Raw genomic sequence first — 12,169 nt, forward strand, 5'->3', positions numbered from 1 at the left:
ATTGCTTACTCTGTGTTAAAGGGGAGTTAAAGCGCATTATAGTTGTTTATCTATATCAGTGGTTCTCAACCTGTGGGTTGGGACCCCATTTGGGGTCGAATGACCATTTCACGGGGGTCGCCAAACAACGCAGTCCGCCATTTTCCCCCCCCTTTTCCTTAGCTGTGCTCCTCCCTTTTATTCTATTGGCTTTTGAAAGCCAATAGAACAGACTCTCTTGAAGAGAGTCTAATTCTATTGGCTTTCCAAAGCCAATAGGAATTGTCCAGGCTGTCTCTGCCCTGCTGAGCCCGCCAAAAGTCCCAGTCTGCAAACGGTGCTGCACCAGTTGAGTAGTCCTCGACTTACGACCGGTTGGGGGTCGCGGCATTAAAAAGGTTGAGAACCACTGATCTATATAGTTGGTTAATGTTAGTTAGATTATGATTATTATATTTGTTACCCTGTATTCAGCTCCTGGAAGTGGGGGAGGGGGGTGGGTGGGTTTTGGGGTATATTTTGTAATTCTTGTAAAACTTTTAATTAAAAAAAATCCTTCTCGGGGGGGGGGGCTGACTTCCCACAATACCCCCCCCTTCGTGCCATAATAGTGTGGATGACACACTTTTACTGGCACAAGATTAAAATGGATCTGATCAGGGAGACTTGGTAAATAAGCTTTAAACTGTTAAGCCTAAAAGAGAAGACACTAGTGGAGGCAGCAGAAAAAGCTTAATGGGTTGGGAGCTTCCAACGCATTAAGTTCTAAAAATCAGGGCAAAAATTTTGTTAGGTGGAAAAGGAATTTATAGTTATCCAATATTCTGTGCCAATCATTTTCAAATGTTGGATGTCACTTTTGAGTTCCAGTCAGGTTTGCACATCTCTCCCAAAATTCTTCACAGCCATGGTTTGCCTCGGTACATAACCACTGGCTGCCCACTTTCAAGGGTTGTGTCCTGCCTTAGCTCCTAGTTCAGTGCATCCAGGAGACGTTTCATTACCCAACTAGATAACACCATCAGTGCTAGTCAGAAGCCCAGAGAGCACCAAGGACCCCTGTCTCAACTCCAAGCCACAAATATTCCCCTTTATTTCATGATTTCCTTGCTATTCTCAAAGAGGAAAGACTCCGTGCCCAGGTTCTACAGAGGGCTTCTTGAAACACGAAAGCCATGAATGTGGGGCAGTTGCATAGTGCCCATAATGCAGTCATGTGCCCACAGAGACCCCCGTCGAATCTTTGGAACTGGGAAGCCACTACCACCTCAGGGGGGCATAATGACTCTGAACGGTTGCTAAACAACCTGTCATAAGTTGAGGACTACCCGTAACTTATAAACATCTACACTAATACCCTCCAGATATTATTGGGTTAAAACTCGCTACAGGTGTACATAAAAAATGCACAAATCCAAACATCCCTTCAACCAACTAGAATAAATTATGTCTCTTGTTAAGCACTCTCAATTAATTGCATCCATCTAGGGCAGGGATGGGGAACAATGGCCCCCTTTGTCTTGTGGATTTCATCTCCCAGAATTCCTGAGCCACCATGGTGTTTTAAAACAGAGTGGGGAACAATGCCCCCTTTTATGTCTTGTGGACTTCAATTCCCAGAATTCCTGAGCCACATGGCGCTGTAGGTGGGGGGAACAATGGCCCTCTTTATGTCTTGTGGACTTCAACCCCCAGAATTCCTGAGTCAGCCATGAAGTCCACAAGTCATAAAGGGGGCCATCATTCCCCACCTCTGATCTAGGGAAAGAAAAAGCTTATGTTGGCTTTCCAAAATCAACAGGTCAATTCGTATTTTCTTTAGAACGTGGCCGCTCGTTTGCAACCCTTACCATGATGTTGCCCATGGGGCCGGTCTCGCCTTCCCCGTAGGTGGAGATGATGACGTTGACGTTCTCCACAATGCGCTGGAAGGTCTGGTACAGCTCCTCGGGCTGCAGCTGCAGCTCCAGCAGGGCCCGGTCCATCTTGTTCATCATCAGCACGGGCTTGATCCTCTCAGCGATAGCCTGGCGCAAGACAGTCTCGGTCTGGACGCAGACCCCTGGAGAGGAAGAAAAGAAGCTCAGATACCCCTCCAATAAGCGCTGTCACTTCCAACAGGTTTGGTAGAGTCACACAGAGAATAGGAACATTCTACATTAGGGGTGTCCAACCTTGGCAACTTTAAGACCTGTGGACTTCAATGCCCAGAATTCTTGGGAGTTCAAGTCTGCAAGTCTTAAAAGTCTTGTGGATTTGAAGTCCACCAGTCTTAAAAGCGACAATTTAGAATCCTGGGAGTTGAAGCCCACGAGTCTTAAAAGTCTTGTGGATTTGAAGTCCACCAGTTTTAAAGCGGGAATTTAGAATCCTGGGAGTTGAAGCCCTCGAGTCTTAAAATCTTGTGGATTTGAAATCTGCAAGTCTTAAAGCGGGAATTTAAAATCCTGAGAGTTAAAGCTCACAAAGTCTTGTGGATTTGAAGTCCACCAGTTTTAAAGCGGGAATTTAGAATCCTGGGATTTGAAGCCCACAAGTCTTAAAGTCTTGTGGATTTGAAGTCCACCAGTCTTAAAGTGGGAATTTAGAATCCTGGGAGTTGAAGCCCTCGAGTCTTAAAATCTTGTGGATTTGAAATCTGCAAGTCTTAAAGCGGGAATTTAAAATCCTGAGAGTTAAAGCTCACAAAGTCTTGTGGATTTGAAGTCCACCAGTTTTAAAGCGGGAATTTAGAATCCTGGGATTTGAAGCCCACAAGTCTTAAAGTCTTGTGGATTTGAAGTCCACCAGTCTTAAAGTGGGAATTTAGAATCCTGGGAGTTGAAGCCCACGAGTCTTAAAATCTTGTGGATTTGAAATCTGCAAGTCTTAAAGCGGGAATTTAAAATCCTGAGAGTTAAAGCTCACAAAGTCTTGTGGATTTGAAGTCCACCAGTTTTAAAGCGGGAATTTAGAATCCTGGGATTTGAAGCCCACAAGTCTTAAAGTCTTGTGGATTTGAAGTCCACCAGTCTTAAAGTGGGAATTTAGAATCCTGGGAGTTGAAGCCCACGAGTCTTAAAATCTTGTGGATTTGAAATCTGCAAGTCTTAAAGCGGGAATTTAAAATCCTGAGAGTTAAAGCCACAAAGTCTTGTGGATTTGAAGTCCACAGTCTTAGTGGGAATTTAGAATCCTGGGAGTTAAAGCCCACAAAGTCTTGTGGATTTGAAGTCCACAATCTTAGTGGGAATTTAGAATCCTGGGAGTTGAAGCTCACATAGTCTTGTGGATTTGAAGTCCACAGTCTTAGTGGGAATTTAGAATCCTGGGAGTTGAAGCCCACGAGTCTTAAAGTCTTGTGGATTTGAAGGCCTCACCTCTCTAAGTGGGAATTTAGAATCTGGGAGCCGAAGTCCGCAAATCTGAAAACTTGCTAAGGCTTGGACACTCCTGAACTATACAGCTTTAGCACCACCCACCGGACACACCAACCCGCCAAGCTCAGGGTCTGCAGGGGGGTGGGAGCCCGTTTCTCACCGGACACACAATCCACCACAACCAAGGCACCGTCGGTGACCCGTAGGGCAGCTGTAACTTCTGAAGAAAAATCCACGTGGCCAGGGGAGTCGATGAGGTTAATCAGGAAGCCGCAGCCATCTTTGCTCTGCTTGATGAAGGCCAAGTCGTTCTCCGAGAGCTCGTAGAAGAGGGAAATGGCCCTGGGGAGAGAGGCAGGAGAAGGTGACATAATGCAGCGAGTCCTCGACTTAACGACCGTTCGTTTAGTGACCGCTCAAAGCTACAACGGAACTCGAAAAAGTTCATTTTTTCACAGCGTCCCCAGGATCCCCTGGTCAAACTTCGGACACTTGGCAATCTGGCTCGTATTTACGACGGCCGCAGTGTCCCGGGATCACGTGATCCCCTTTTGCGATCTTCTGACAAGCAAAGCCAACGGGGGAAGACGCCAGATTCACTTCACAATGTAACTACAGGTGGTCCTCGGCTTACGACCGCAACGGAGCCCCAAATTTATGCCGTTCATCGAGACATTTGTGAAGCAGGCTTCGCTTGGAGCCCCAAATTTATGCAAGACACCTGTTAAGTGAGTTTTTGCCCCATTTTTATGACTTTCCTTGCCACGGCTGTTAAGGGAGTCACTGCAGCTGATCGGTTAGTGACCCGGTTGTTAAGTGAAACCGATTTCCCCACTGACCTTACTTGTCGGAAGATCGCAAAAGGGGGAATCACGCGACCTTGGGACACAACAACGGTCGTTAAGTGTGAACCAGGTGGCCAAGCATCTGAATTTTGATCACCCGATCATGGGGATGCTACAAAGTTCTCAGCTGTGAAAAACGGTCGTAAGTCACATTTTCCAGTGCCGTTGAATGGTCACTAAACAAACTCTGGTTGAGTCGAGAACTCCCTGTAATTTAACAGCTGCAGTGATTCTTGCCGAACAAATGTGGCAAGAAAAGTTGTAAAAAACGGGAGGGGGGAGAGGGAATCCACTTAACACAGTTAAGTAGTCTTTAAGTCTACTTCATTGTTCACCCACCCACACAACCAGAATCACAAAATGACCTAGGGCGGCTGCTTGTTCTTTTTTATAATGTTATTATTTAACATATAAATATAAAATACAAAAAATAAAATAAAATAGGGGATTGAGGGAGGGAAAAGGGAAGGGGAAGAGGAGGTGTAATAATAATAATAATAGTTGGAAGTTGGAAGGGACCTTGGAGGTCTTCTAGTCCAACCCCCTGCTCAGGCAGGGAACCCTATACCATTTCAGACAAACGGCTGTCCAGTTTCTTCTTAAAAACCTCCAGTGTTGGAGCATTCACAGCTTCTGGAGGCAGGTGGTTCCACTGGCTAATTGTTCTAACTGTCAGGAAGTTTCTCCGTTCTAGGTTGCTTCTCTCCTTGATTAGTTTCCATCCGTTGCTTCTTCTCCTGCCTTCCGGCGCTTTGGAGAATCGCTTGACTCCCTCTTCTTTGGGGCAGCCCCTGAGATACTGGAAGGCTGCTATCCTGTCCTTCTCTTCATTAAACTAGACATACCCAATTCCAGCAACCGTTCCTTGTATGTTTTAGCCTCCAGTCCCCTGATCCTCTTTGTTGCTCTTCTCTGTACTCTTTCTAGAGTCTCAACATCTTTTTTACATCGTGGTGACCAAAGCTGGATATGCAGGATTCCAAGTGTGGCCTTACCAAGGCATTGTAGAGTGGTATTAACACTTCACCTGATCTTGATTCTCTCCCTCTGTTAATGCATCCTAACACTGTGTTGGCTTTTTTGGCAGCTGTGGCACACGGCTGGCTCCTATTTAAGTGATTGTCCACTAGGACTCCGAGGTCCCTCTCACAGTTGCTACTACTGAGCAAGGTACCCCCTACGTGAGGTACAAGGAGAAAAAAAAGGTATGGACTTCCTACTCTTTTTAGCACACTAGGAAGTAAAAACACCTCAACTGTTTTGTTTTGACATATTATAGTTAGCCGTTTCTAGAACAGCAAATCTATCTAACCCAGTGTTTCTCAACCTTGACAATTTTAAGGCATGTGGACAATTTTAAGGCATTGCTGGCTGTGGAATTCTGGGAGTTGAAGTCCACAGTGCCTTAAAATTGTCAAGGTTGAGAAACACTGCTCTAACCGACAAAAGCAAATTCAAAAATGCTTCCCCCCCCCCATCGCAAGGACAAAATCCAGAAGTGGTATCCAAATGAAAAACAGACTCAGGTATATTTATTAAATGGGATGATTCATTTGGCGATTCCTACTTTACACCTTGCTGTGGAAATAGTATACGTTTCTACCCGCCCCTACTAATCTTTGCAAACTGTCCCCATTTCCATTAACAAAATTGAAGCTCCTTCTTGAAAACGAAAGCCACCCGCTTCGCTCCTTCTCTCTCTCGTCCCGCCCCAGGTACCCCAAAAAAGTCCCCCAGGGACTTACGTCGACTTGATGGTGATGCATCTCTCTTGCTCATCTTTCCTCGTGTCGGTGAAACGGGTCTCACCGGCGCGGGACGAGGCGATAATGCCGGCTTTGCATACCAGCGAGTCGGTCAGCGTGGATTTCCCATGATCCACGTGGGCAATCACCGACATGTTCCGGATGTTGGCCTTCTTGTCCATGATGGCTCGGATCTGGTCTACTGTGAAGTTCACCTGGAAAGGAGGAGAGGGAAGAAACCCGGTGTTAGACCAGCAAGGGTTTCCTTCTGAAAGGAGAGGGACATCGCGCCAAAACGGAATAACAGAGTCGAAAAGGGATCCTTGGAGGTCTTCTAGTCCACCCCCCATTGCTCAAGTAGGAGACCCGAGGCCATTCCAGAGAAATGGCTGTCCAGTCTCTTCTTAAAAAACTCCAGTGATGGAGCACCCACAACTTCTGAAGGCAGGCTGTTCCACTGGTTATTGTTCTATCAGGAAATTAATCCTTAATTATAGGATGATTATGATGGTGATGGTAATAATAATGTTGGAAGGAACCTTGGGGGTCTACTAGCCCAACCCCCTGCGCAGGCAGGAAACCCTAGACCTATCTACCTTTTTTCTTCCCTTTTTTCCCCCTCCTTCCTTCCCTCCCTCCTTCCATTCATATTTATTTTTCTATCTATCTGAATTAACAGAATAACAAGAGTTGGAAGGGATCTTGGAGGTCTTCCTGCTCAGGCAGGAAACCCTACACCAGGGGTGTCAAACTCACAACATCACGTGACGTGTTGCAACGTATCGCTACTTTTCCCATTGCCAGCAATGAGGTGGGCGCGATTTCACCATGATGCATCCGGCAGTTTGACACCCTTGCCCTATCCCATTTCAGACAAATGGCTGTCCAGCCTCTTCTTAAAAACTCTTCCAGTGTTGGAGCACTCACAGCTTCTGGAGGCAGGTAGTTCCACTGGTTAATTGTTCTAACTGTCAGGAAATACTTCCTTAGTTTTAGGTTGCTTCTCTCCTTGATTAGTTTCCACCCATTGCTTCTTGTCCTGCCTTCAGGTGCTTTGGAAAATAGCTTGACACCCCCACCCCCTCTTCTTTGGGGCAGCCCCTCAAATATTGTAGAACACTATTGTTGTCACCTAATTCTTTACTCCAGACTAAACAAAATCAATTCCTGCAACCGTTCTTCCTATCTTTTAGCCTCCAGTTCCCTAATCCTCTTCGCTGTACTTTTTCCAGAGTCCTATTTTCACTTGCAAAGGTGGCAATGGCAACCATTTACAGTTTGCCTGCCTCCCAGGGACGGAGACCATTTCAGCTGACTATTCACCCAGCCCAAAATGCTACAATATGAACAGAATTCAGAAGGTAAAGAAGCAAAAAGCACGGTCAGCGCAGACCAGAAAATCCTGAGCTGGCTTAGAAAGGCTCTAAAAGAGTGGCCACAACACAATCACAGAAAGCAAGCAAGGCAATATGCCAACAGCATCTCTCATAAGATAGATAGATAGATAGATAGATAGATAGATAGATAGATAGATAGATAGATAGATAGATAGATAGATAGATGATAGGGAGTAGATAGAGACGATGAATGATAGAGAGGGGGTAAATAGAGATAGACAGATAGACATGGATGGAGATAGATAAGATATAGAGATGGATGGAGATAAGTAAGATAGACAGATATAGATAGATATGATAGATGATAGGGAGTAGATAGAGATGAGGGATGATAGAGAGAAGGTGTAAATACAGATATAGATAGATAGATAGATAGATAGATGGATGATAGGGAGTAGATAGAGATGAGGGATGATAGAGAGAGGGGGTAAATAGAGAGATAGATAGATAGATAGATAGATAGATAGATAGATAGATAGATGGATGATAGGGAGTAGATAGAGATGATAGATGATAGAAGGTGTAAATACAGATATAGATAGATAGATAGATAGATAGATAGATGGATGATAGGGAGTAGATAGAGATGATGGATGATAGAGGGGGTAAACAGAGATAGACAGACATGGATGGAGATAGATAAGATATAGAGATGGATGGAGATAGGTAAGAGACAGATATAGATATGATAGATGATAGGGAGTAGATAGAGATGATGGATGATAGAGGGTGTAAATACAGAAAGATAGATGGATGGATGGATAGATATAGAGACAGAGGATAGAGGTAGATAATAGAGATAGATAGATATATGATAGACAAATCTTTATTGTCATTTTTTACTGTGGGCACAATGGCATACATTAAAAATGAAATTGAGTTGCTTGCTCTCAATGTGTACACATACATAACACATATTTAAAACATACTATATACAACATACGTACAGACCTACACCAACATATAAATATTAATCCCTATCCGGAAGCTCGAGAGCCTTTTAGGTCTGGGTTCTTTGTTTTTTGAACTGCTAGCGCATTACACTGAATTACAGGCAGTCCTCAACTTACGACTACCGTTGAGCCCAAAAGGTCTGTTGCCAAGTGAAACATTCTGTTAAGGAAGTTTGCCTCATTTAACAACCTTTTCCTGCCAGTTAAGTGAATCACCGTAGCTGTTAGTCAAATTCCGTCATTCCCCACTGACTTTGTCAGAAGGTTGCAAAAGGGGATCGTGTGACCCCAGGACAGTGCAACCGTCGTAAGTATGAGTCAACTGCACAGGTGTCTGATCACCTGACTATGGGGATGCTCCCATCGTGGTGTGAAAAACTGGTCGTAAGTCCCTTTTTTTCAGGGCCACTGTAACTTCGAACGGTCGCTAAAGGAGGACTGCCTACGCAAGTTATCAGAAAAGTCAATTTATTGGATTTTTTTTTTTAACCAGGGGTTTTGTTACCCTGAAGTACAAATGATCAAAACAGGCAATGTATTCAATTTTTAAGCAGGGGTCTGTTGAGTTCTAAGGAAGCCAACTTGGGTGAACTTTGGTCCAGCCCCTTTCCCTCAGCCCTATCTACCTCACAGGGTTGTTGTTGAGGGGAACAACAGGAGGGAGGGAGGAACATTAGGTATGTTCGCCATATGTTGAGTTAACTGACGAACAGTAAATAAAGGCAGGAGAAAAAGTGAAAAAGATTAAGTAAATTCCCCGGTTTGGGGCTTTGCAAGAGAAAAAGGTGTGAAAGGGAGGAACCAAATAATAATAATAAAAAAAGGCATATGGTAGAATAACATGGCAGGGGGGCAAATGCTCTCTGGAAAAATTGGCTTTGTCTTCTGCAAAAGGTGGCAGGGAAGGAACTGAGGTATCTAAGGACGCCATGCCGGATGGCTGATGTGGTTGCCCCCCAAATGCCCCGACCCCCCCCCCAGAAATGGGATAAACCACAACAGCTGGGTGGATTCCTGACACCCCCCCCCCCCAGAAATGGGATAAACCACAACAGCCGGGCGGATTCCATTCAGGAGATGCAGATAAGCCAGAAAATATTTCCCAGCTTGACGTCAGCACTTTTTTAACGACGTCAGCACTTTTTAACGACGTCAGCCCAGAGCAGGGCTCACAACACAGGTGTGCCATCCTACCACGTTCCTCCAGTCACTTCCCATCACCAAATATGGCAAGGTTAGACAAGGGGGGGGGAACACGATCCTCTGAAGGCAACCCCTCCCTTTGGCAGCCCAGCTGGAGCTGGCCCAAATCTTTGCTGGCCACCGGTTTTGTTGTTTTGCCACATCACACGTCCTTGTCCTCCTGTTGATGTCTTTTGATTGTTCCAGCCCCTTTCGCACGTAGGTTAGGCCAGCAGCTATTAAAACTAACACCCCCCCCAAAAGGAGAGGCTTGCAAACAAAATGAGTTAAAGCTGAATAATTAAAAAAAAAAAATCCACAAGAACTGAATGGCACACACCAGCAAACCAGCCACCCCCCTTCCTCTCAAAAGAGGGGGGGTGTTGGTTTGAAGATAAAACAGGTTATCAGCAGACAATTCCCCCCCCCCCAACAGTTTTCAGGAAGCTGGTTAGGAGAGTTACATCACCCCCTTATTCTCTCCTGTCTTGTACTGCTGGAGAAGGGAGCAAAAAAAAAAAATCTAACTGAGTCATCCTACAATGAGGTCAGTTTATTATTATTATAATCAGCCCCTAGGCAGAAATCAAAGAACAGAAGCCTTGCCAAGATGAAGAAGTATTAAGCACTGACGAAGTATTAAGTATTCAGAGAAAAATAAATCTAAATCCTTCCAAGGAATTAACATAGTCCCCAACTGACAATTCGTTTAGTGACGCTCAAAGTTACAAGGGCACCAGAAAACAGTGACTTACGACCCGTGTTTTTTTTTCACGATCATGTGATCAACATCCAGCTGCTCGGCAACTGGTTCTCATCCTTACGACGGTCGCGTCCCCAGGGTCATGTGATCCCTTCTCACCACGTTCTGACAAGCCAAGCCGCTGGAAAAGCCAGATTCCTGTACCCACCGGGTTGCTAACTGATTGACTTGCAGCGATTCGCTTAGTGGCAAGAAAGGTCGTAAAACGAGGCACAAACTCGACAAAATTTTCACTTAACCTAAATCTGGGGCCCCAATTGTGGCTGTTAAGTCGAGGACTGCCTGTATAGTCAGGGAGGGGAAAAGCGTTCAGCCTTCTTCCTGCTTTGAAAATAAAAAAAATTGTCTGAAACGGTATAGGGTTTCCTGCCTGAGCAGGGGGTTGGACTAGAAGACCTCCAAGGTCCCTTCCAGCTCCATTATTAGCCAATACAGGCCCCCACCCAAAAAAATCCTACCCTTCTATATCTATCTATCTATCTATCTATCTATCTATCTATCTCTATTTACCTTCCTATCTATCTATCTTTACCTTCCTATCTATCTATCTACCTACCTACCTACTTACATCTATCTATCTATCTATCTATCTATCTATCTATCTATCTATCTATCTATCTATCTAATCTGTCTGTCTACATATACGTACATGCACATACATACACACACACACACACACCCCAATTTTTCATCTGGGTCTCAAGATACTTTAATAGCATCGACATTAGGCATTTTTTGATTGGCTGATCTCCAGAGGCGCTGGACTACAACCCCCGTCATCCTCAGCGTGGAGAAAAGGGCGTTTTTCACCTAGTGGGGGTCTCAAGATGCTTTAATAGCATCCACAATAGGCTTTTTCTTTTAATTGGCGGACTACAACTCCCGTCATCCTCAGCCCGGCCCAATTGAGAAGCACGAAAGTGGGGTGGGGGAAGGGGGACCATCCAGACGGCTCTCTATAAGGGATCCATAACCTAAACTGAGTTGCCACGTTCACAAAATATTATTCCCCCCCCCGCTTCTCGTGTGTTGTCCTGCGTTGTTCCCTCCCCCCCCCGGGCTCTTCCAACCCGCGGCTGTTCCAGGCCCCGGCCTTTGCCCCCTCCGGCCCCGCAGGCCTCCAACCCGAGGCCTATCCCTTCGTTCCAAACCCGGCCGCATCCAGCGTCTTCCCTCGGCCTCGGTCGCCGGGGTTCCCCCCAAGTCGCTCCCGGCCTCGGATGGCTCACCATGTTGGCGGATGGCTTCGGATTCTCCGCAAGGGCGGGGGAAAAAGAAGTGGAAAAAAAAAAGACCGGCAACAATGGCGGCGGCTCAGGCTGCCCTGTCTCGTTGGCAGGGGCCGAGCGGGCGGAAGAGGACGCTGACGTCAACCAGCCGCCTTTTATTGGAGGGACGCCGGAGTGGGCGGGGAGAGCAAGAGGGAGGAGGCGGGGCCAAGCGAGGATCCCGGAGCGCACGCGCCTCATTCAGAAAGCCTCTCTCTCTCTCTCCCTCTATGGTCCGAAGGCGGGAAAGGAAGGAAAGAAGGAAAGGGTGGGGAGGGAGGCTCTTAAGACCTTGCGCCTGCGCAGTTTCTTCTTCCCTTTTTTTAAAACATTCGATCAACCCGGAAGCTGGTGATTCAACCACGTGGCTGACGCCCGAATGGGCAGCCGTGAATTTGAAATCGAGTGGAAAAATAATGTTTGCGTACAGCATATGATATGCCTCTGATACTGTTTGATATCACTCCCAAAATATTATTAAAGGCGGATATTTTTGAAATTTGCCGACCCACCCGAAGGAGCCCCCGCAGAAAACTCAAATTTAAATTCAATAAAATTCCATTTTAAATCGGTGTTTTTCAAGCCTCTTTAAGATGAGTGGACTTCAAGTTCCAGAATTCCCTAGCCAACACAGCACAGGGCTTGGATGCACCCTAAGATATACATAAGGGTTTTAAC

At 45.7% G+C, this 12,169-nt stretch overlaps 1 protein-coding gene across 1 annotated transcript in view; it reads right to left on the minus strand.

The window, feature by feature from the left end:
- EEF2 (eukaryotic translation elongation factor 2) overlaps nt 1–11,610 on the minus strand; it is a 30,672-nt gene extending 19,062 nt beyond the window's left edge. The window contains exons 1-4 of the mRNA XM_039337192.1: nt 11,453–11,610; nt 5,929–6,143; nt 3,499–3,680; nt 1,830–2,041 (exon numbers count right to left, since the gene is read on the minus strand). Coding sequence (XP_039193126.1) covers nt 1,830–2,041; nt 3,499–3,680; nt 5,929–6,143; nt 11,453–11,455 — 612 coding nt within the window. The 5' untranslated portion in view covers nt 11,456–11,610. The remainder of the gene's footprint in view (nt 1–1,829; nt 2,042–3,498; nt 3,681–5,928; nt 6,144–11,452) is intronic.
- Nucleotides 11,611–12,169: the final 559 nt, after the last annotated feature.

The sequence above is a fragment of the Crotalus tigris genome, unplaced genomic scaffold, assembly GCF_016545835.1.
Source record: "Crotalus tigris isolate CLP2741 ecotype Arizona unplaced genomic scaffold, ASM1654583v1 scf7180000017668.6805642782:7212621, whole genome shotgun sequence".
NCBI classification, from domain to species: domain Eukaryota; kingdom Metazoa; phylum Chordata; class Lepidosauria; order Squamata; family Viperidae; genus Crotalus; species Crotalus tigris.